A 25121-nucleotide genomic window follows, 5' to 3' on the forward strand; every position below is an offset into this window, starting at 1 on the left:
AATCCGCAGCTCCACCAATGGGATGGCGCCTTCGCGCTGCGCCTTCCCCCCCTCCGACGTGTCAATGACCTCGAGTAGCCCCCCACCCTTACCGGAAGCAACGGGGGGGGAAGAGCCCCACACCCCCCCACCGCACCCCGCCCTTCGTTGCCAGGGGCAACCGCGGGGGTATAAATAGCAGGGCGGTGGCTGTAGTCGGCCCATTAATAAGCGTGGACGGCGACTGTCAGTGGCGACTCGGACAGGCGACTGTCAGTGGCGACTGTCAGTGGCGACTGTCAGTGGCGACTGTCAGTGGCGACTCGTACAGGCGACTGTCAGTGGCGACTTCCGCACAGGCGACTGTCAGTGGCGACTTGTACAGGCGACTGTCAGTGGCGACTCGTACAGGCGACTGTCAGTGGCGACTCGTACAGGCGACTGTCAGTAGCGACTCGTACAGGCGACTGTCAGTGGCGACTCGTACAGGCGACTGTCAGTAGCGACTCGCACAGGCGACTGTCAGTGGCGACTTCCACAGGCGACTGTCAGTGGCGACTCGTACAGGCGACTGTCAGTGGCGACTCGTACAGGCGACTGTCAGTGGCGACTTCCGGAGGCGACTGTCAGTGGCGACTCGTACAGGCGACTGTCAGTGGCGACTCGTACAGGCGACTGTCAGTGGCGACTTCCGGAGGCGACTGTCAGTGGCGACTTCCGCAGGCGACTGTCAGTGGCGACTCGTACAGGCGACTGTCAGTGGCGACTCGTACAGGCGACTGTCAGTGGCGACTCGTACAGGCGACTCGTACAGGCGACTGTCAGTGGCGACTCGTACAGGCGACTCGTACAGGCGACTCGTACAGGCGACTCGTACAGGCGACTTCCACAGGCGACTCGTACAGGCGACTTCCGCAACAGTTGTGAGCAAGGCGACTGCGTGTGGAGTCTGGTTTACTCTCTCGCCAGCAGCAAAACCTGCGAGCAACTCCCGGACAACGAACTTCAGGCAACTTTCAAGACCGACTTCGCGTCCAAGCAACGCCCACCAAAGCGACTTCCGGGCAACTTTCAAAGCGACTCGTCCGCACAAAATCCCACCAAAGCGACTTTGTGGGGGCGACTTTGATTGGGCGACTCGTCCGCACGAAATCCCACCAAAGCGACTTGTGTGGGCGACTTTCAAGCGACTCATCCGCACGAAATCCCACCAAAGCGACTTGTGGGCAACTTTCAAAGCGACTCGTCGGCACGAAATCCCACCAAAGCGACTTGTGTGGGCGACTTTCAAAGCGACTCGTCCGCACGAAATCCCACCAAAGCGACTTGTGGACAACTTTCAAAGCGACTCGTCCGCACGAAATCCCACCAAAGCGACTTGTGTGGGCGACTTTCAAAGCGACTCATCCGCACGAAATCCCACCAAAGCGACTTGTGGGGGCGACTTGCAAGCGACTCGTCGGCACGAAATCCCACCCAAGCGACTTGTGGGGGCGACTTTCAAGCGACTCATCCGCACGAAATCCCACCAAAGCGACTTGTGGACGACTTTCAAAGCGACTCGTCGGCACGAAATCCCACCAAAGCGACTTGTGGACAACTTTCAAAGCGACTCGTCGGCACGAAATCCCACCCAAGCGACTTTGTGGGGGCGACTTTCAAGCGACTCGTCGGCACGAAATCCCACCAAAGCGACTTGTGGGGGCGACTTTGATTGGGCGACTCGTCGGCACGAAATCCCACCAAGCGACTTGTGGGGGCGACTTTGATTGGGCGACTTCCCCCGCACCAACTCCCACCGGGGGCGACTTGCGGGCCACTCCCAAGCGGCGACTCCTCCTCGTGTTGCTGCTGCTGCTGCCCACGGGGATCCCAGCGACTTCGACGCAACTTTCTGGGAGCGGCGGTGTCGGTGGTGTCGTCGGCAACTGATCCGAGATGCACAGGCGACAGTCTCTGTTCGAGGCCATGGAGCGCTTCGTGTCGGCCGTGGGCGAGATGGACGGCACTGTGATGGTGCCCAGCCTGCTGCGCGACCTCCCGGCGCGGCACGCGAGCGACTCCGCCACCTCGTCGTTGTCGACAGACGAGCGCGACTTGTTCGCCCTGTACGCCCAGCTCAAGAGCGTTCGCTCTCAGATCGAGTGGGGGGCGCTGCCGCCCTCGGCGGGCACCGGCGGCGCGTCGGGTGGCGGAGGGCATCGCGACAAGAAGAAGAGGCAGCAGCAGCAGAAACGCCAACAACAACAACAACAGGTCGTCAACAACAACAACAACAATGTCGTCGTTGCTGTAAATCAGCAGCAGCAGAATGGAGGCTCCAGTGTGGGAGGATTGCCATTGAAGACGACTCTGGACGTGCTCATGGCGCAGGAGATTGATGGTGGTGGTGATGGTGGTGATGATGATGATGAGGTTGATGATGATGGTGGTGATGATGATGATGTGGAACAGAGGTTCCGCCTGCACGTGACCGGCCTGCACGTGGCCCTGCACGAGATGACGCAGCTGGCGCGCGCACTCACGCGCAGGTACAAGCAGGAGGTGAACCTGGGCAGCGTGGGGGCCATGTAGGGGGGTGGGGTCAGTGGGGGGCATGGGGGGGGCGGGGTCAGTGGGGGCCATGGGGGAGGCTGGGTCAGTGGGGGGCATGGGGCGGGGTCAGTGGGGGGTCAATGGGGGGTCAGTGGGGGGCATGGGGGGGTCAGTGGTGTGTGTCGGGGGTTCACGCAGCCCCCGCCGTGTGTGGGTCGAGGCGCTGTCTCCCCTCGCCTGCTCATGGACCCCCCCCCCCCATGGCCAACATCGCCCCCCCAAGAATGACGACTTCACCACCACCCCCACACATCCACCACCACCACACATCCACCACCACCTTCACACATCCACCACCACCACCCTCACATCCACCACCACCCTCACACATCCACCACCACCCTCACACATCCACCACCACCACCCTCACACATCCACCACCACCCTCACACATCCACCACCACCACCCCCACACATCCACCACCACCCCCACACATCCACCACCACCACCCTCACACATCCACCACCACCCTCACACATCCACCACCACCACCCCCACACATCCACCACCACCCCCACACATCCACCACCACCACCCTCACACATCCGCCACCACCCTCACACATCCACCACCACCACCCTCACACATCCACCACCACCCTCACACATCCACCACCACCCTCACACATCCACCACCACCCTCACACATCCACCACCACCCTCACACATCCACCACCACCACCACACATCCACCACCACCACCACCCCCACACATCCACCACCACCACCCTCACACATCCACCACCACCACCACACATCCACCACCACCACCCCCACACATCCACCACCACCACCCTCACACATCCACCACCACCCTCACACATCCACCACCACCCTCACACATCCACCACCACCCTCACACATCCACCACCACCCTCACACATCCACCACCACCACCCTCACACATCCACCACCACCTTCACACATCCACCACCACCCTCACACATCCATCACCACCACCCCCACACATCCACCACCACCACCCTCACACATCCACCACCACCACCCTCACACATCCACCACCACCACCCTCACACATCCACCACCACCACCCTCACACATCCACCACCACCACCCTCACACATCCACCACCACCACCCTCACACATCCACCACCACCACCCTCACACATCCACCACCACCACCTTCACACATCCACCACCACCACCCTCACACATCCACCACCACCACCTTCACACATCCACCACCCTCACACATCCACCACCACCACCCTCACACATCCACCACCACCACCCTCACACATCCACCACCACCACCCTCACACATCCACCACCACCCTCACACATCCACCACCACCCCCACACATCCACCACCACAACCCCCACACATCCACCACTACCACCCCCACACATCCACCACCACCCTCACACATCCACCACCACCCTCACACATCCACCACCACCCTCACACATCCACCACCACCACCCCCACACATCCACCACCACCCTCACACATCCACCACCACCACCCTCACACATCCACCACCACCCTCACACATCCACCACCACCCTCACACATCCACCACCACCACCCTCACACATCCAGTACCACCACAACCACCCACACCGCGCCCATTCAAGACCGACGCAGTAGCAGCAGTAGCAGCAGCAGGAGGCGGAGCAGCAGCAGCAGGAGGATCTCTCCGTAACTCTGTGGCTGCCCGCTTGATGATCCTCATGGTGCTGATGGTGATGATGGCGCTGATGGTGATGATGCTGATGATGGCTGCTGTTGTAATTAACTGGCGGAACGTCATGGGAACTCGAGAAGCGATGTTGCTGGTGGTGTAATGCTGAACTAGTATACTACACTATACACTACACTATATACACTACACACTATATACACTACACACTATATACACTACACACTACACTACACACTATACACACTACACTATACACACTACACTATACACTACACTTCTATACACTACACTATACACTACACTACTAGACACGACACTTCTATACACTACACCACTACACTTCTATACACTACACTATTACTGTAAATGTTGTGGATTTATTGTCCAACACACAACCGTTCAGTTCTGTATTAGTAAACTACACTATACACTACATCACTACGCTACACCACCATACACTATAATTGTAAATGTTGTAGTGGGTTTAACTCTCCAACTCACAGCAACCGGTTAGTGCTGTATTAGTAACGAATTGTAAATGTTGTAGTGGGTTTAACTCTCCAACACACAGCAACCGGTTAGTGCTGTACTTTTAACGAATTGTAAATGTAGTAGTGGGTTTAACTCTCCAACACAGAGCAACCGGTTAGTGATGTACTAGTAACGAATTGTTAATGTTGTAGTGGGTTTAACTCTCCAACATACAGCAACCGGTTAGTGCTGTACTAGTAACGAATTGTAAATGTAGTAGTGGGTTTAACTCTCCAACACACAGCAACCGGTTAGTGCTGTACTAGTAACGAATTGTTAATGTTGTAGTGGGTTTAACTCTCCAACATACAGCAACCGGTTAGTGCTGTACTAGTAACGAATTGTAAATGTTGTAGTGGGTTTAACTCTCCAACACAGCAACCGGTTAGTGCTGTACTAGTAACGAATTGCCACGTTCTGTTCATGTGACGACCTCTTACAAATTGGCTGTGTAGGTGGTATCGTGTTGAACACAATGTATATATTTACGCGATCTCACCCAAAAGCACACTCGATTGTGGATAATGTTTTTATTTGTCAGCAGCTGTAAGTCCCCGCTGAGCTCCTCTGTCGTAGTCGCTCTAAATCAGAAGCGACGCCCCTGATGGCATCACAAACTAGAGCAGCTCAACCACGTGGCAGTGGCTTCATCACCATCACCACGTGGACAGATCATACAGATGCAGAGACCCACAGAGACCCACAGAGACCCACAGAGACCCACAGATCATAGAGACAGAGACCCACAGAGACCCACAGATCATAGAGACAGAGACCCACAGAGACCCACAGATCATAGAGACAGAGACCCACAGAGACCCACAGATCATAGAGACAGAGACCCACAGAGACCCACAGATCATAGAGACAGAGACCCACAGAGACCCACAGATCATAGAGACAGAGACCCACAGAGACCCACAGAGACCCACAGAGACCCACAGATCATAGAGACAGAGACCCACAGAGACACCCAGTGTTTTGGGCTGATGGCGTTTTGAGTGTTTCTGGGTATAGAGGTGAGTGTGTAGGGGTGGTGAGTGTGTAGGGGTGGTGAGTGTGTAGGGGTGGTGAGTGTGTAGGGGTGGTGAGTGTGTAGGGGTGGTGAGTGTGTAGGGGTGGTGAGTGTGTAGGGGTGGTGAGTGTGTAGGGGTGGTGAGTGTGTAGGGGTGGTGAGTGTGTAGGGGTGGTGAGTGTGTAGGGGTGAGGATGTTAGAAAGCTCGTTCCTAGACGAGATGTGAACCGCCAAACGGTAGGCGGAGCGGTGATGCACTGCTGATGATGACTCTGGTGAGCGGAGCGGTGATGCACTGCTGATGATGACTGGTGAGCGGAGCGGTGATGCACTGCTGATGATGACTCTGGTGAGCGGGTGGTGAGGCACTGCTGATGATGACCCATGGTGAGCGGGTGGTGAGGCACTGCTGATGAGCCTGGTGAGCGGTGATGCACTGCTGCTGCTGATGATGACCCTGGAGAGGGGTTGGAGGGAGCTGTCCAGACGGGTGTGGGATGAGTCCCCAGCGTCGCGCTCAATAAAGAGTCGCACTGGGGAGTCGACATGCCTCGTGTCACTCGCTGTGTGTGTGTGTACACACGTGTGTGTGTGTATGTACACGTGTGTGTATGTACACGTGTGTGTACACAGTGTGTGTGTGTGTACACAGTGTGTGTGTGTACACAGTGTGTGTGTGTGTACACAGTGTGTGTGTGTACACGTGTGTGTGTGTACACAGTGTGTGTGTGTACACACGTGTGTGTGTATACACGTGTGTATACACACACACGTGTGTCCACGTGTACGTGTGTACACGTGTGTGTGTACACACCTGTACGTGTGTACACGTGTGTGTACACACAAATGTGTGTACACGTGTGCGTGTGTACACGTGTGTGTGTGTACACATGTGTGTACACACCTGTGTGTGTACACACACGTGTATGTACACGTGTGTACGTACACGTGTGTGTGTGTACTCGTGTGTGTGTCCGCGTGTACGTGTGTCCACGTGTGTGTGTGTACACGTGTGTGTGTGTATATACACGTGTGTGTGTGTACACGTGTGTGTGTGTATATACACGTGTGTGTGTGTACACGTGTGTGTGTGTATACACGTGTGTGTGTGTACACGTGTGTGTGTGTGTATACACGTGTGTATGTACACGTGTACGTGTGTGTCACCGTGATGATGATGAGAGAGACGCAAACTCCAAATAGCAGCAGGCGTGGTCAGGGTCCTGGATGGAACCCACGACCTCCTGCGTACCAGGCGAGGTCAGGGTTCTGGATGGAGCCCACGACCTCCTGCGTACCAGGCGTGGTCAGGGTCCGGGATGGAACCCACGACCTCCTGCGTACCAGGCGAGGTCAGGGTCCTGGATGGAACCCACGACCTCCTGCGTACCAGGCGTGGTCAGGGTCCTGGATGGAACCCACGACCTCCTGCGTACCAGGCGAGGTCAGGGTCCGGGATGGAACCCACGACCTCCTGCGTACCAGGCGTGGTCAGGGTCCTGGATGGAACCCACGACCTCCTGCGTACCAGGCGAGGTCAGGGTCCGGGATGGAACCCACGACCTCCTGCGTACCAGGCGTGGTCAGGGTCCTGGATGGAGCCCACGACCTCCTGCGTACCAGGCGAGGTCAGGGTCCGGGATGGAGCCCACGACCTCCTGCGTACCAGGCGAGGTCAAGGTCCGGGATGGAGCCCGCGACCTCCTGCGTACCAGGCGAGGTCGTCAACATCTCCCAGCTCGTCAGAGGAGCCCGCTCACAGCACTTGCCCCAAACAGTCGGCGCAAGGCTACACGGGGCGCCTTTAGCTTTGTGTTACCTCTGGTGGGAGTGGGGGTGTGGTGTGGTGGGGGTGTGGCGGGGCGTGGGGGTGTGGTGGGGGTGGTGGGGGGTGGTGGTGGGTGTGGTGTGGTGGGGGTGTGGTGGGGGTGTGGTGGGGGTGTGGTGGGGGTGTGGTGGTGGTGGGGGTGTGGTGGGGGTGTGGTGGGGGTGTGGTGCCAGCGGCGTTCCACACTTCACGTGGTGGCCTCAAGGTGCACATAGCCTGGCACAGGCGTCGTGGTGACGTCACCGCCACTTTGCGGCGAATAGCGGTTGTTGTTGGTGGTGGTAGTGGTGGTAGTGGTGGTGATAGTAGTAGTGGTAGTAGTGGTGGTGGTAGTGGTGGTGATAGTGGTAGTGGTAGTAGTGGTGGTGGTAGTGGTGGTGATAGTAGTAGTGGTGGTAGTGGTGGTGATAGTGCTAGTGGTGGTGATAGTGGTGGTGAGAGTGGTAGTAGTGGTGGTGGTAGTGGTGGTGATAGTGGTAGTGGTCGTGGTGGTGGTAGTGGTGGTAGTGGTGGTAGTGGTGGTGGTAGTGGTGGTGATAGTGCTAGTTGGTGGTGATAGTGGTGGTGGTCGTGGTGGTGGTAGTGGTGGTGGTAGTGGTGGTGATAGTGGTAGTAGTGGTGGTGGTGGTGATAGTGCTAGTTGGTGGTGATAGTGGTAGTGGTGGTGGTCGTGGTGGTGGTGGTAGTGGTAGTGATAGTGGTGGTGGTCGTGGTGGTGGTGGTAGCAGTGGTAGTGGTGGTGGTGGCAGTGGTGGTGATAGTGGTGATGGTTGTGGTGGAGGTAGTGGTGGTACTAGTAGTGGCGGTAGTGGTTGTGGTGGCGATGTTGGCGGTGGTGGTTGTGGTGGTTGTGGTGACGGTGGTGGTGATGGTGGTAGTGGTGGTGGCGGTGATCACAGTAGCTGACACCACCACAGGCACGCGGCCTTTGACTACGACTCTCACCAACAACATCGTGATTATGATTATTATCGATCTTGTTTATTACATGATTATTGATCAAACAAAGGCAAATATACCCCCACCCCCAGGTAGCCTCTAACAGGCTGTAGGGGCAAGTGCTGTGAGTAGCGAGCAGCACCTACAGACACACAGATAAAGGTCCCCCGTGTAGCCTCTAACAGGCTGTAGGGGCAAGTGCTGTGAGTAGCGAGTAGCAGCACCTAGACACAGACAAAGGTCCCCCGTGTAGCCTCTAACAGAGGGGGTGGGGGGCCAGCGCCACGCCCGGCCGCCTTTGTCTCCCCCCCAGTGCCTGCGATGATGACGACACCACCGCACCGCGTGACTCATTTGAGGCTGAGTCGACCTAGGGGCGGAGGCCCAGGACCGGTCCCTGTCGGGTTCGTAGCGCGGCACAGCGCTACCCACACAGACACACACACACAGACACACACACACACACAGACACACACAGACACACACAGACACACACACACAGACACACACACAGACACACACACACAGACACACACACACACACAGACACACACACACAGACACACACACAGACACACACAGACAGACACACACACAGACACCCACACAGACACACACACACACACAGACACACACACACAGACACACACACAGACACACACACACACAGACACACACAGACACACACACACACACAGACACACACACACAGACACACACACAGACACACACACACACAGACACACACACACACAGACACACACACACAGACACACACACAGACACACACAGACAGACAACAACAACAACAACAACAACCGCCATTCGCCACTAAGTGGCGGTGACGTCACCACGACGCTTGTGCCAGGCTATGTGCACCCTGAGGCCACGTGAAGTGTCGAACGCCCGCTGGCAGGAGGTCACGGGGCAGACCCAGGTGCCACGGGTCGACTGACTGAGATGACTGGCTGATGCACCACCTGTGCCCCCTACTGTGCCAACCTGCTGTGCTTTAGCCACCCGGCGCTCCGCTCGCTGTTGTGAGCGTCGCTCCTCCGCCCTCCGTTGTTGTTGGAGGGCGACTGCCTCCAACTGCCCAGTAGCATCCTTCACGAGCCTCCTCCACAGAGGCCGATCTTGACACCGCTGGTACCAGTCATCGGCAAGTCCACTCAGCTCCACGTCCTCCTGTACCACATCACTCCATCTCCCCTCTAGCCCGTGCCGCGCCCGCCCAGCCCCCTCAATCCGGCCAAACAAAAGCTGTTTCGGCATGCGGTGGCTGGGCATGCGGGCTACATGACCCAGCCATCGCAGCCTTGCCTGCCGGAGGAGCTCACCGATGGGACCCTGCCCAGATCTTTCAAGGATTTGTGAGCTCCTCACACAATCCAGTCTGGTTAAACCCAGGATGGATCGTAGGCAGGTCAGCCTAAATGTTTCTAACCGGCGAAGATGCCCCATTAGTGGGGTCCACGTTTCGCAAGCGTAGAGAAGGGATGGAATGACCGTGGCCGAGAAGACCTGAAGCCTAGTGCGGAGCGACAGACCAGGTAGCTTCCACACAGCGTTACGCAACCGATGAAAAGATATTGCCGCTCGACTGATTCGGAGTGAGACCTCTGCTGTTAAACTGGAGCCAGTCATAAGCACACTGCCCAGGTATGGGAAACTCTCCACTCTCTCCACAACTGCCCCATCACCGACTGGGAGTTGTGGGGGTGGAGTGTCCGATGGTACAAAATACCCAGGCAGGTGCTTAGTTTTGGTGGGGCTGATGGTAAGGCCCCACCTCTTAGTGGCACGCTCCAGTCTCAGCAGCAGCGTCTCCAACTCCTCCTCTGACTGAGCAGCTATTACCAAGTCATCAGCATACATAACGTGGTTGAGCAATAGGGAGCCATCCCTTGACCGCACCCGGGCATCGATTAGCCTCCCATTATATCTGTACCATATGGAGATTCCCCCGGTACAGCTATTGAAGGCTTCACGAACTACGTGGTCAAAATAGATGTTAAATAATGTGGGAGCCAGAGGACATCCCTGTCGCACCCCAAGGTGTACAGGGAATGGCTCTGACTCCCGGCCACGTAGTTTTACCCGGGCCCGCTCACCATCATGAAGGTCCTTAATGATCGTGAGCAGAGGGTCAGGTACTCCAAAAGCACGAAGAACGACCCAGAGCCCAGGCCTACTGATGGTATCATAGGCCTTGACCAGGTCAAGGCCTATGATACCACACACACAGACACCCACACAGACACACACACACACACAGACACACACAAACAGACACACACACAGACACACACACATACACACAGACACACACACACAGACACACACACAGACACACACACAGACACACACACACACAGACACACACACACACAGACACACACACACAGACACACACACAGACACACACAGACAGACACACACACAGACACCCACACAGACACACACACACACACAGACACACACAAACAGACACACACACAGACACACACACATACACACAGACACACACACATACAGACACATACACAGACACACACACACACCCACACACAGACACACAAACACACACACATACACACACACAAACACACACAAACACACACACAAACACACACAGACACACACAGACACACACAGACACACACACAGACACACACACACACACCCACACACAGACACACAAACACACACACAGACACACACACAAACACACACAAACACACACACAAACACACACAGACACACACAGACACACACACACAGACACACACACAGACACACACACACACCCACACACAGACACACACACACAAACACACAGACACACACAAACACACACACAAACACACACAGACACACACAGACACACACACAGACACACACACAGACACACACACACACCCACACACAGACACACACACACAAACACACACACAGACACACACACAAACACACACACAAACACACACACAAACACACACAGACACACACAGACACACACACACAGACACACACACAGACACACACAGACACACACACACACAGACACACACACACAGACACACACAGACACACACACACACCCACACACACACAGACACACACACAAACACACACACACAGACACACACCTACACACAGACACACACACAGACACACACACAGACACACACCTACACACAGACACACACACAGACACACACACACACAGACACATACAGACACACACACAGACACACACACAGACAGACACACACACAGACAGACACACACACACAGACACACACACAAGCACACACAGACACACACACAGACACACACACAGACACAACAACAACCGCCATTCGCCACTAAGTGGCGGTGACGTCACTACGACGCTTGTGCCAGGCCATGTGCACCCTGAGGCCACGTGAAGTGTCGAACGCCCGCTGGCAGGTCACGGGGCAGACCCAGGTGCCACGGGTCGACTGACTGAGATGACTGAGATGACTGGCTGATGCACCACCTGTGTCCCCTACTGTGCCAACCTGCTGTGCCTTAGCCACCCGGAGCTCCGCTCGTTGTTGTGAGCGTCGCTCCTCCGCCCTCCGTTGTTGTTGGAGGGCGACTGCCTCCAACTGCCCAGTAGCATCGTTCACGAGCCTCCTCCACAGAGGCCGATCTTGACACAACAGGTAGTGGGGTCAACAGGTGGTGGGGTCAACAGGTGGTGGGGTCAACAGGTGGAGGGGTCAACAGGTGGAGGGTCAACAGGTGGTGGGGTCAACAGGTGGAGGGGTCAACAGGTGGAGGGGTCAACAGGTGGAGGGGTCAACCGGTGGAGGGGTCAACGGGTGGTGGGGTCAACAGGTGGAGGGGTCAACAGCTGGTGGGGTCAACAGGTGGTGGGGTCAACGGGTGGTGGGGTCAACAGGTGGTGGGGTCAACAGATGGTGGGGTCAACAGGTGGAGGGGTCAACAGGTGGTGGGGTCAACAGGTGGTGGGGTCAACAGATGGGGGGGTCAACAGGTGGAGGGGTCAACAGGTGGAGGGGTCAACAGGTGGAGGGGTCAACGGGTGGTGGGGTCAACAGGTGGAGGGGTCAACAGGTGGAGGGGTCAACAGGTGGAGGGGTCAACAGGTGGTGGGGTCAACAGGTGGAGGGGTCAACAGGTGGAGGGGTCAACAGGTGGTGGGGTCAACAGGTGGAGAGGTCAACAGGTGGAGAGGTTAACAGGTGGAGGGGTCAACAGATGGTGGGGTCAACAGGTGGAGGGGTCAACAGCTGGTTGGGTCAACAGGTGGAGGGGTCAACACGTGGAGGGGTCAACAGTTGGAGCAGTCAACAGGTGGTGGGGTCAACAGGTGGAGACGTCAACAGGTGAAAAGGTTAACAGGTGGAGGGGTCAACAGCTGGTGGGGTCAACAAGTGGTGGGGTCAACAGGTGGTGGGGTCAACAGATGGTGGGGTCAACAGGTGGAGGGGTCAACAGGTGGAGGGGTCAACAGGTGGAGCAGTCAACAGCTGGTGGGGTCAACAGGTGGAGAGGTCAACAGGTGGAGGGGTCAACAGCTGGTGGGGTCAACAGGTGGAGAGGTCAACAGCTGGAGGGGTCAACAGCTGGTGGGGTCAACAGCTGGAGGGGTCAACAGCTGGTGGGGTCAACAGCTGGAGGGGTCAACAGCTGGTGGGGTCAACAGCTGGAGGGGTCAACAGCTGGTGGGGTCAACAGGTGGAGGGGTCAACAGCTGGTGGGGTCAACAGGTGGAGAGGTCAACAGCTGGAGGGGTCAACAGCTGGTGGGGTCAACAGCTGGCAACTGTTCCCGCCCCGCGTGACCTGCAACACACGTAAACGGGGGTTGGCAGGTTTCAGGCAACGCGTCCCAGGCAACATGTTGCATGCAACGTGTTAGAGGCAACGAGCTGCTGGCAACGAATTACAGGCAACGTGTCATAGGTTAACATGTCACAGGCAACTCATTGCAACGGGTTGGTTACAGGCAACTCATGACAACATTACGGGCAACATGTTCCATTCAACATGTCATAGGCAACTGATGGCAACGGATTGGTGGCGACAGGCAACTGACTGCAACGAATTATGGACAACATGTCACAGGCAGCTCATGGAACTGGGTTGGTTACAGGCAGCTCAAGGCAACATTTTACAGGCAACTTGTTACGGGCAACAACATGTCACGGGCAACTCATTGCAACGGGTTGGTGACAGGAAACTCGTGGCAACGTATTAAGGGCAACGTTTCGCGTGCGACAAGTCGTGGGCAACCCGTGGCAATGTTTCACGGGCAACTCGCCACGGGCAACTCGCCACGGGCAACTCGTCAAGGGCAACTCGCCACGGGCAACTCGCCATGGGCAACTCGTCACGGGCAACTCGTCACGGGCAACTCGCCACGGGCAACTCGTCACGGGCAACTCGTCACGGGCAACTCGCCACGGGCAACTCGTCACGGGCAACTCGCCACGGGCAACTCGTCACGGGCAACTCGCCACGGGCAACTCGCCACGGGCAACTCGTCACGGGCAACTCGCCACGGGCAACTCGTCACGGGCAACTCGTCACGGGCAACTCGCCACGGGCAACTCGCCACGGGCAACTCGCCACGGGCAACTCATTGCAACGGGTTGGTGACAGGAAAATCACGGCGACGTGTTACGGGCGACGTGTTACAGGCGACGTGTTACGGGCGACGTGTTACGGGCGACGTGTTACGGGCGACGTGTTACGGGCGACGTGTTACAGGCGACGTGTTACGGGCGACGTGTTACAGGCGACGTGTTACGGGCGACGTGTTACGGGCGACGTGTTACGGGCGACGTGTTACGGGCGACGTGTTACGGGCGACGTGTTACGGGCGACGTGTTACGGGCGACGTGTTACGGGCGACGTGTTACGGACGACGTGTTACGGGCGACGTGTTACGGGCGACGTGTTACGGGCGACGTGTTACGGGCGACGTGTTACGGGCGACGTGTTACGGGCGACGTGTTACGGGCGACGTGTTACGGGCGACGTGTTACGGGCGACGTGTTACGGACGACGTGTTACGGGCGACGTGTTACGGGCGACGTGTTACGGGTGACGTGTTACGGGCGACGTGTTACGGGCGACGTGTTACGGGCGACGTGTTACGGGCGACGTGTTACGGGCGACGTGTTACGGGCGACGTGTTACGGGCGACGTGTTACGGGCGACGTGTTACGGGTGACGTGTTACGGGCGACGTGTTACGGGCGACGTGTTACGGGCGACGTGTTACAGGCGACGTGTTACGGGCGACGTGTTACGGGCGACGTGTTACGGGCGACGTGTTACGGGCGACGTGTTACGGGCGACGTGTTACGGGCGACGTGTTACGGGCGACGTGTTACAGGCGACGTGTTACGGGCGACGTGTTACGGGCGACGTGTTACGGGCGACGTGTTACGGGCGACGTGTTACGGGCGACGTGTTACGGGCGACGTGTTACGGGCGACGTGTTACGGGTGACGTGTTACAGGCGACGTGTTACGGGTGACGTGTTACGGGCGACGTGTTACGGGCAGCAACTCGTGGCGGGCAACTGGTGGCGGGCAACTGGTGGCAGGCAACTGACCTCACACCATCTCGTACTGGTTGGCGTTGATGTGTCTGGCGAGGCAGCAGGAGATCGCAATGCCAAACACCTGCGGGCACACAGACGCAGGCAAAGGTCCCCAGGTAGCCCAAGCTGTCTGCCGGGAAGGGGGGAGGTCAAGTGCTGGCGGTTTTGACTGGGCCCACCGCACCACCGGGCAGACATTTGAGGCCGAGTCGACCTAGGGGAAGGCCCCGACAGCAAAGCGTGGCGGTGACCTCACGGCGTCGGCCGTGCCAGGCTAGGTGCACTTTTGAGGCCGTCACGTGAAGAATCGAAGGCTCTCTGCTGGCAAGGAGGAGGTCACGGGACAGACCCAGCAGGTGCCGTGGGTTGACTGCTGTGCCAGGCTAGGTGCATGAGGAGGTCACGGGACTGACCCTGCAGGTGCCGTGGGTTGACTGCTGTGCCAGGCTAGGTGCATGAGGAGGAGGTCACGGGACAGACCCTGCAGGTGCCGTGGGTTGACTGCTGTGCCAGGCTAGGTGCAGGAGGAGGAGGTCACGGGACAGACCCAGCAGGTGCCGTGGGTTGACTGCTGTGCCAGGCTAGGTGCATGAGGAGGTCATGGGACATATCCTGCAGGTGCCATGGGTTGACTGCTGTGCCAGGCTAGGTGCAGGAGGAGGAGGTCACGGGGCAGAGGTGAGGAGGTAGGTGAGTAGGTGGGTGAGGAGGTGGGTGAGTAGGTGAGTGAGTAGGTGAGTAGGTGGGTGAGTAGGTGAGTGAGTAGGTGAGTGAGTAGGTGAGTAGGTGGGTGAGTAGGTGAGTGAGTAGGTGAGTGAGTAGGTGAGTAGGTGGGTGAGTGAGTAGGTGAGTGAGTAGGTGAGTAGGTGGGTGAGTAGGTGGGTGAGTAGGTGGGTGAGTAGGTGAGTAGTTAGGTGAGTAGGTAGGTGAGTAGGTGGGTGAGTAGGTGAGTAGTTAGGTGAGTAGGTGAGTAGGTAGGTGAATAGGTGAGTAGGTGAGTAGGTGGGTGAGTAGGTGGGTGAGTAGGTGGGTGAGTAGGTAGGTGAGTAGGTGAGTAGGTGAGTAGGTAGGTGAGTAGGTGAGTAGGCGGGTGAGTAGGTGGGTGAGTAGGTGGGTGAGTAGGTAGGTGAGTAGGTAGGTGAGTAGGTGAGTAGGTAGATGAGTAGGTAGGTGAGTAGGTGAGTAGGTGGGTGAGTAGGTGGGTGAGTAGGTAGGTGAGTAGGTAGGTAAGTAGGTGAGTAGGTGAGTAGGTAGGTGAGTAGGTGAGTAAGTGGGTGAGTAGGTAGGTGAGTAGGTAGGTGAGTAGGTCAGTAGGTGGGTGAGTAGGTGAGTAGGTGAGTAGGTGGGTGAGTAGGTGGGTGAGTAGGTAGGTGAGTAGGTGGGTGAGTAGGTAAGTGAGTAGGTGGGTGAGTAGGTGGATGAGTAGGTAAGTGAGTAGGTGAGTAGGTGGGTGAGTAGGTGAGTAGGTGAGTGAGTCGGTGAGTAAGTAGGTGAGTAGGTAGGTGAGTAGGTGGGTGAGTAGGTGAGTAGGTGAGTAGGTGGGTGAGTAGGTGGGTGAGTAGGTAGGTGAGTAGGTGGGTGAGTAGGTAAGTGAGTAGGTGGGTGAGTAGGTGGATGAGTAGGTAAGTGAGTAGGTGAGTAGGTGGGTGAGTAGGTGAGTAGGTGAGTGAGTCGGTGAGTAAGTAGGTGAGTAGGTAGGTGAGTAGGTGGGTGAGTAGGTGAGTAGGTGGGTGAGTAGGTGGGTGAGTAGTTGAGTAGGTGAGTCGGTGGGTGAGTAGGTGAGTAGGTGAGTGAGTAGGTAGGTGAGTAGGTAGGTGAGTAGGTGAGTAGGTGGGTGAGTAGGTGAGTAGGTGGGTGAGTAGGTGGGTGAGTAGGTAGGTGAGTAGGTGAGAAGTGGGTGAGTAGGTGGATGAGTAGGTAAGTGAGTAGGTGAGTAGGTGAGTAGGTGGGTGAGTAGGTGAGTAGGTGGGTGAGTAGGTGAGTAGGTGGGTGAGTCGGTGAGTAGGTAGGTGAGTAGTTTGGTGAGTAGATGGGTGAGTAGGTGAGTAGGTGGGTGAGTAGGTGGGTGAGTAGGTGAGTAGTTTGGTGAGTAGGTGAGTAGTTAGGTGAGTAAGTGAGTAGGTGAGTAGGTAGGTGAGTAGGTGAGTAGGTAGGTGAGTAGGTAGGTGAGTAGGTGAGTAAGTGGGTGAGTAGGTGAGTAGGTGAGTAGATGAGTAGGTAGGTGAGTAGGTGAGTAGGTAGGTGAGTAGGTAGGTGAGTAGGTGAGTAGGTAGGTGAGTAAGTGAGTAGGTGAGTAGGTGGGTGAGTAGGTGAGTAGGTAGGTGAGTAGGTAGGTGAGTAGGTGAGTAGGTAGGTGAGTAGGTGAGTAGGTAGGTGAGTAGGTAGGTGAGTAGGTAGGTGAGTAGGTGAGTAGGTAGGTGAGTAGGTGAGTAGGTGAGTAGGTGAGTAGGTAGGTGGGTAGGTGAGTAGGTAGGTGAGCAGGTAGGTGAGTAGGTGAGTAGGTAGGTGAGTAGGTAGGTGAGTAGGTGAGTAGGTGGGTGAGTAGGTGAGTAGGTGAGTAAGTGAGTGGGTGGATGAGTAGGTAGGTGAGTAGGTGAGTAGGTGGGTGAGTAGGTGAGTAGGTGAGTAGGTGGGTGAGTAGGTGAGTAGGTGGGTGAGTCGGTAGGTACCTGCGAGAAGGCGATGCCGAAGGCGATGCCGGCTATCACAGCGAGATGCTGCTGCATGAAGCTGGTGACGAGCGTGAAGCAACCCTGCAAAAGACAAAGACACACACAGTGACACACACACACAGTGACACACACACACAGTGACACACACAGTGACACACACACAGTGACACACACACACAGTGACACACACAGTGACACACACACAGTGACACACACAGTGACACACACACACACAGTGACACACACACACAGTGACACACACAGTGACACACACACAGTGACACACACAGTGACACACACACAGTGACACACACAGTGACACACACACACAGTGACACACACACAAAGTGACACACACACAGTGACACACACACAGTGACACACACAGTGACACACACAACAACAACAACAACCGCCATTCGCCACTAAGTGGCGGTGACGTCACCACGACGCTTGTGCCAGGCTATGTGCACCCTGAGGCCACGTGAAGTGTCGAACGCCTGCTGGCAGGAGGTCACGGGGCAGACCCAGGCGCCACGGGTCGACTGACTGAGATGACTGGCTGATGCACAACCTGTGCCCCCTACTGTGCCAACCTGCAGTGCTTTAGCCACCCGGCGCTCCGCTCGTTGTTGTGAGCGTCGCTCCTCCGCCCTCCGTTGTTGTTGGAGGGCGACTGCCTCGAACTGCTCAGTAGCGTCCTTCACGAGCCTCCTCCACAGAGGCCGATCTTGACACCGCTGGTACCAGTCATCGGCAAGTCCACTCAGCTCCACGTCCTCCTGTACCATATCACTCCATCTCTTCTCTAGCCCGTGCCGCGCCCGTTTAGCCCCCTCGATCCGGCCGAACAAAAGCTGTTTCGGCATGCGGTGGCTGGGCATGCGGGCTACATGACCCAGCCAACGCAGCCTTGCCTGCCGGAGGAGCTCACCGATGGGACCGTGCCCAGATCTTTCAAGAATTTGTGAGCTCCTCAACAATCCAGCCTGGTTAAACCCAGGATGGATCGTAGGCAGGCCAGCCTAAATGTTTCTGACCGGCGAAGATGTTCCATTAGGGGGGGTCCACGTTTCGCAAGCGTAGAGAGGGGAGGGAATGACCGTGGCCGAGAAGACCTGAAGCTTAGTGCGGAGCGACAGACCAGGTAGCTTCCACACAGCATTACGCAACCGATGAAAAGTTATTGATGCTCGACTGATTCGGAGTGAGACCTCTGCTGTTAAACTGGAGCCGGTCATAAGCACACTGCCCAGGTATGGGAAACTCTCCACTCTCTCCACAACTGCCCCATCACCGATTGGGAGTTGTGGGGGTGGAGTGTCCGATGGTACAAAATACCCAGGCAGGTGCTTAGTTTTTGTGGGGCTGATGGTAAGGCCCCATCTCTTAGTGGCACGCTCCAGTCTCAGCAGCAGCGTCTCCAACTCCTCCTCTGAATGAGCGGCTATTACCAAATCATCGGCATACATAACGTGGTTGACCAATAGGGAGCCATCCCTTGACTGAATCCGGGCATCGATCAGCCTCCCATTATATCTGTACCATATGGAGATTCCCCCGGTACAGCTATTGAAGGCTTCACGAACTACGTGGTCAAAATAGATGTTAAATAATGTGGGAGCCAGAGGACATCCCTGTCGCACCCCAAGGTGTACAGGGAATGGCTCTCACTCCCGGCCACGTAGTTTTACCCGGGCCCGCTCACCATCATGAAGGTCCTTAATGATCGTGAGCAGAGGGTCAGGGACTCCAAAAGCACGAAGAACAACCCAGAGCCCAGGCCTGCTGATGGTATCATAGGCCTTGACCAGGTCAATAAAGCAGAGATGTAGGTCTTGTTGGAATTCCCTACACCTCTGCTGTAGCAGACGGACAGAAAATATGGCATCTGTGCAGGACCGCCCTTTCCTGAACCCGCATTGGGGCTCCGCAAGCCTCTCCTCAGTGTGCCTGGCGAGGCGATGTTGATTCATCTTTGCCAGGACTGTTCCCGGCCTCATACTGAGGCAGCGTGAGATGCCCCGGGAGTTGTCAGCGTCCCGCAAAAACAATCCCCTCTGTGGTGCCGGACGGCAGCGCTGTGGCGGAAGCGAGCATCGTCATGGGCGGAACGGCCAATCCCATTCGGCTTTACCCCTCATGGCGTTTGTAGCCAACACGGCAGCCAATGGGAGCTCTGGATGGGTGCAGGGAGCCGGAGGCCCCGGGGGGGACAGGCGTCTATGACGTCTCCTGGCCAGACCCCATTTGGCGGAGCCAGGAGACTGAATCTCCACCCTCGGGGCTCCTCCAGAAGCAAAAAACCACTACGTGTGGCCACGTGGAATGTTCGGACGCCCACTGCGGAGGAGAGGCTGCCACTCCTCAGTCGGGAGCTGGACCGGTACCAACCTGGATCTCCGTGGCATTCAGGAGGTCCGGTGGACCGGCTCTGGCTCCTGCCACCATGACGGGCGGACAGTCCTCCGCTCGGGGGCAGGAGACTTGCCAAACAACAGGGGGTGGCTCTTCTTCCGAACAAAACAATGAAGGGGGCGTGGCAGCGTGGCGGTGAGGTGCGGGAAGCCGCTCAGCGCCCCGGGCTACCGTGAGCTCGCCTCCCCGTCAACAAGAGCCGGCGGTGCCTCACGCCCCCCCCCCCCCCCGCCACCGAAGAGGAACATCAGCGGAGGGCTGTGGGACGAGGCCAACGAGTGGGACGCCTTCCGTGACCTCCTGCCCCAGCTCCCGGCTGCAGGTGGTCGCCCTGCAGCCGGGCCACTTTGATGCTCGCCGTGGCAACCCCCCCCCCCCCCGAGTCCGCGAGGGCCGAGCGAAGGGAGTCGGTCTCCGTGGCACGGGGCGCCGGTGGGGCAGGTCGCCTGCCTGGCGGTAGACGATGGTCCCGGCGCTGGTGGCGTTGCCGAGGGCGCCGGCGCCGCAGTCGGTGGCGTTGACGCAGCAGCTGGGGGGCACTCCGCTCGCCTCGCCGTACGGAGTCTTCCACCAATCCTCGTAGTCGTTCAGCCCACAGCAGCGCAGCTGGGACACGGCGGGAGGGTGAGTGGGTGGGTGGGAGGGTGAGAGGGTGAGTGGGTGGGTGGGTGGGTGGTTGGGTGGGTGGGTGAGAGGGTGAGTGGGTGGGTGGGTGAGAGGGTGAGAGGGTGAGTGAGTGAGTGGGTGAGAGGGTGGGTGGGTGGGTGAGAGGGTGAGTGAGTGGGTGGGTGAGAGGGTGGGTGGGTGGGAGGGTGAGTGAGTGGGTGAGTGGGTGAGAGGGTGAGACGGTGGGTGAGTGGGTGGGTGAGAGGGTGAGTGGGTGGGTGAGTGAGTTGGTGGGTGGGTGAGTGGGTGAGAGGGTAAGAGGGTGAGTGGGTGGGTGAGTGGGTGGGTGGGTGAGTGAGTGGGTGGGTGGGAGGGTGAGTGGGTGGGTGAGTGGGGGGGTGAGTGGGTGAGAGGGTGAGAGGGTGAGTGGGTGGGTGAGTGGGGGGGTGAGTGGGTGAGAGGGTGAGTGGGTGGGTGAGTGGGTGGGTGGGAGGGTGAGTGGGTGAGTGGGAGAGAGGGTGAGAGGGTGAGTGGGTAGGTGAGTGGGTGGGTGGGAGGGTGAGAGGTTGAGTGGGTGACACGGTGAGTGTGAGTGGTGAGCGTGAGTGGTGAGTGGTGAGCGTGAGTGGTGAGTGGTGAGCGTGAGTGGTGAGTGGTGAGCGCTATCACCGTGCGTTGTAGCGTATCGATGGCTCCGTCACTGCCGCTGTGTGACGTTCCGCTGTAGGCATCAAGTGCTCTCTTCAGGTTGCTCCGAAACAGCCCATTAATCTACACACGCACACAGCCGTGTGTGAGTGACTCAGGCTGTGGGTGAGTCAGGCTGTGAGTCAGGCTGTGTGTGAGTGAGTCAGGCTGTGTGTGAGTCAGGCTGTGAGTGAGTCAGGCTGTGTGTGAGTGAGTCAGGCTGTGTGTGAGTGAGTCAGGCTGTGTGTGAGTGAGTCAGGCTGTGGGTGAGTTAGGCTGTGAGTCAGGCTGTGTGTGAGTGAGTCAGGCTGTGTGTGAGTGAGTCAGGCTGTGTGTGAGTGAGTCAGGCTGTGGGTGAGTCAGGCTGTGACTGAGTCAGGCTGTGAGTGAGTCAGGCTGTGAGTGAGTCAGGCTGTGTGTGTGAGTCAGGCTGTGGGTGAGTGAGTCAGGCTGTGAGTGAGTCAGGCTGTGACTGAGTCAGGCTGTGACTGAGTCAGGCTGTGTGTGGGTGAGTCAGGCTGTGAGTGAGTCAGGCTGTGTGTGGGTGAGTCAGGCTGTGACTGAGTCAGGCTGTGTGTGAGTGAGTCAGGCTGTATGTGAGTGAGTCAGGCTGTGAGTGTGTGAGTCAGGCTGTGACTGAGTCAGGCTGTGAGTGATTCAGGCTGTGACTGAGTCAGGCTGTGAGTGAGTCAGGATGTGAGTGAGTCAGGCTGTGTGAGTGAGTCAGGCTGTGAGTGAGTCAGGCTGTGTGTGAGTGAGTCAGGCTGTGAGTGAGTCAGGCTGTGAGGGTGTGAGTCAGGCTGTGAGTGAGTCAGGCTGTGAGTGTGTGAGTCAGGCTGTGTGTGAGTGAGTCAGGCTGTGTGTGAGTGAGTCAGGCTGTGAGTGAGTCAGGCTGTGAGTGAGTGAGTCAGGCTGTGAGTGGGTCAGGCTGTGTGTGGGTGAGTCAGGCTGTGAGTGAGTCAGGCTGTGAGTGAGTCAGGCTGTGAGTGAGTCAGGCTGTGTGTGGGTGAGTCAGGCTGTGAGTGAGTCAGGCTCTGTGTGAGTCAGGCTGTGAGTGAGTCAGGCTGTGAGTGAGTCAGGCTGTGTGTGGGTGAGTCAGGCTGTGAGTGAGTCAGGCTGTGTGTGGGTGAGTCAGGCTGTGACTGAGTCAAGCTGTGTGTGAGTGAGTCAGGCTGTGTGAGTGAGTCAGGCTGTGAGTGTGTGAGTCAGGCTGTGACTGAGTCAGGCTGTGAGTGAGTCAGGCTGTGACTGAGTCAGGCTGTGAGTGAGTCAGGATGTGAGTGAGTCATGCTGTGTGAGTGAGTCAGGCTGTGAGTGAGTCAGGCTGTGTGTGAGTGCGTCAGGCTGTGTGTGAGTGAGTCAGGCTGTGAGTGTGTGAGTCAGGCTGTGAGTGAGTCAGGCTGTGAGTGAGTCAGGCTGTGAGTGAGTCAGGCTGTGAGTGAGTCAGGCTGTGAGTGAGTCAGGCTGTGTGTGGGTGAGTCAGGCTGTGAGTGAGTCAGGCTGTGTGTGGGTGAGTCAGGCTGTGACTGAGTCAGGCTGTGTGTGAGTGAGTCAGGCTGTGTGTGAGTGAGTCAGGCTGTGAGTGTGTGAGTCAGGCTGTGACTGAGTCAGGCTGTGACTGAGTCAGGCTGTGAGTGAGTCAGGCTGTGTGTGAGTGCGTCAGGCTGTGTGTGAGTGAGTCAGGCTGTGAGTGTGTGAGTCAGGCTGTGAGTGAGTCAGGCTGTGAGTGAGTCAAGCTGTGAGTGAGTCAGGCTGTGAGTGAGTCAGGCTGTGAGTGAGTCAGGCTGTGAGTGAGTCAGGCTGTGTGTGAGTCAGGCTGTGAGTGAGTCAGGCTGTCAGTGAGTCAAGCTGTGAGTGTGTGAGTCAGGCTGTGAGTGAGTCAGGCTGTGAGTGAGTCAGGCTGTGTGTGAGTCAGGCTGTGAGTGAGTCAGGCTGTGACTGAGTCAGGCTGTGTGTGTGAGTCAGGCTCTGGGTGAGTGAGTCAGGCTGTGAGTGAGTCAGGCTGTGAGTGAGCCAGGCTGTGAGTGAGTCAGGCTGTGACTGAGTCAGGCTGTGTGTGAGTGAGTCAGGCTGTGAGTGAGTCAGGCTGTGTGTGGGTGAGTCAGGCTGTGAGTGAGTCAGGCTGTGTGAGTGAGTGAGGCTGTGTGTGAGTGAGTCAGGCTGTGAGTGTGTGAGTCAGGCTGTGAGTGAGTCAGGCTGTGAGTGAGTCAGGCTGTGAGTGAGTCACGCTGTGAGTGTGTGAGTCAGGCTGTGAGTGAGTCAGGCTGTGTGGGAGTAAGTCAGGCTGTGAGTGAGTCAGCCTGTGAGTGAGTGAGTCAGGCTGTGACTGAGTCAGGCTGTGAGTGAGTTAGGCTGTGAGTGAGTCAGGCTGTGAGTGAGTCAGCCTGTGAATGAGTGCGTCCGGCTGTGAGTGAGTCAGGCTGTGAGTGAGTCAGGCTGTGTGTGAGTCAGGCTGTGAGTGAGTCAGGCTGTGACTGAGTCAGGCTGTGTGTGTGTGAGTCAGGCTCTGGGTGAGTGAGTCAGGCTGTGAGTGAGTCAGGCTGTGAGTGAGTCAGGCTGTGGGTGAGTCAGGCTGTGAGTGAGTCAGGCTGTGACTGAGTCAGGCTGTGAGTGAGTCAGGCTGTGTGTGTGTGAGTCAGGCTGTGGGTGAGTCAGGCCGTGAGTGAGTCAGGCTGTGAGTGAGTCAGGCTGTGTGTGGGTGAGTCAGGCTCTGAGTGAGTCAGGCTGTGTGTGGGTGAGTCAGGCTGTGACTGAGTCAGGCTGTGTGTGAGTGAGTCAGGCTGTATGTGAGTGAGTCAGGCTGTGAGTGTGTGAGTCAGGCTGTGACTGAGTCAGGCTGTGAGTGATTCAGGCTGTGACTGAGTCAGGCTGTGAGTGAGTCAGGATGTGAGTGAGTCAGGCTGTGTGAGTGAGTCAGGCTGTGAGTGAGTCAGGCTGTGTGTGAGTGAGTCAGGCTGTGAGTGAGTCAGGCTGTGAGGGTGTGAGTCAGGCTGTGAGTGAGTCAGGCTGTGAGTGTGTGAGTCAGGCTGTGTGTGAGTGAGTCAGGCTGTGTGTGAGTGAGTCAGGCTGTGAGTGAGTCAGGCTGTGAGTGAGTGAGTCAGGCTGTGAGTGGGTCAGGCTGTGTGTGGGTGAGTCAGGCTGTGAGTGAGTCAGGCTGTGAGTGAGTCAGGCTGTGAGTGAGTCAGGCTGTGTGTGGGTGAGTCAGGCTGTGAGTGAGTCAGGCTCTGTGTGAGTCAGGCTGTGAGTGAGTCAGGCTGTGAGTGAGTCAGGCTGTGTGTGGGTGAGTCAGGGTGTGAGTGAGTCAGGCTGTGTGTGGGTGAGTCAGGCTGTGACTGAGTCAAGCTGTGTGTGAGTGAGTCAGGCTGTGTGAGTGAGTCAGGCTGTGAGTGTGTGAGTCAGGCTGTGACTGAGTCAGGCTGTGAGTGAGTCAGGCTGTGACTGAGTCAGGCTGTGAGTGAGTCAGGATGTGAGTGAGTCATGCTGTGTGAGTGAGTCAGGCTGTGAGTGAGTCAGGCTGTGTGTGAGTGCGTCAGGCTGTGTGTGAGTGAGTCAGGCTGTGAGTGTGTGAGTCAGG

At 57.3% G+C, this 25121-nt stretch overlaps 2 protein-coding genes across 2 annotated transcripts in view; one reads left to right on the forward strand and one right to left on the reverse strand.

Moving 5' to 3' along the window:
- The first annotated feature begins 1917 nt into the window (after window positions 1-1917).
- LOC116957153 (mid1-interacting protein 1-B) lies at window positions 1918-2567 on the forward strand. The gene has a single exon (XM_032979123.2). The coding sequence runs from the start codon at window positions 1918-1920 to the stop codon at window positions 2551-2553; it is 636 nt and encodes a 211-aa protein (XP_032835014.1). The 3' UTR covers window positions 2554-2567.
- A 6009-nt stretch (window positions 2568-8576) lies between these two features.
- LOC116957117 (tetraspanin-7) overlaps window positions 8577-25121 on the reverse strand; it is a 29337-nt gene continuing 12792 nt past the window's right edge. Inside the window, exons 4-8 of the mRNA XM_076058332.1 lie at window positions 21530-21631; window positions 20705-20860; window positions 17834-17917; window positions 15177-15246; window positions 8577-13397 (exon numbers count right to left, since the gene is read on the reverse strand). Of these exons, the coding sequence (XP_075914447.1) occupies window positions 15178-15246; window positions 17834-17917; window positions 20705-20860; window positions 21530-21631 (411 nt within the window). The 3' untranslated portion in view covers window positions 8577-13397; window position 15177. The remainder of the gene's footprint in view (window positions 13398-15176; window positions 15247-17833; window positions 17918-20704; window positions 20861-21529; window positions 21632-25121) is intronic.

The sequence above is a fragment of the Petromyzon marinus genome, assembly GCF_048934315.1.
Source record: "Petromyzon marinus isolate PM22_M1 ecotype Great Lakes invasive population chromosome 70 unlocalized genomic scaffold, UKy_Petmar_22M1.pri1.0 chr70_unloc.2, whole genome shotgun sequence".
Classification (NCBI taxonomy): domain Eukaryota; kingdom Metazoa; phylum Chordata; class Hyperoartia; order Petromyzontiformes; family Petromyzontidae; genus Petromyzon; species Petromyzon marinus.

Coding starts and splice junctions, on each gene's coding strand:
- LOC116957153 (XM_032979123.2), top strand. CDS start 1,918: ATGCACAGGCGACAGTCTCTGTTCGAGGCCATGGAGCGCTTCGTGTCG.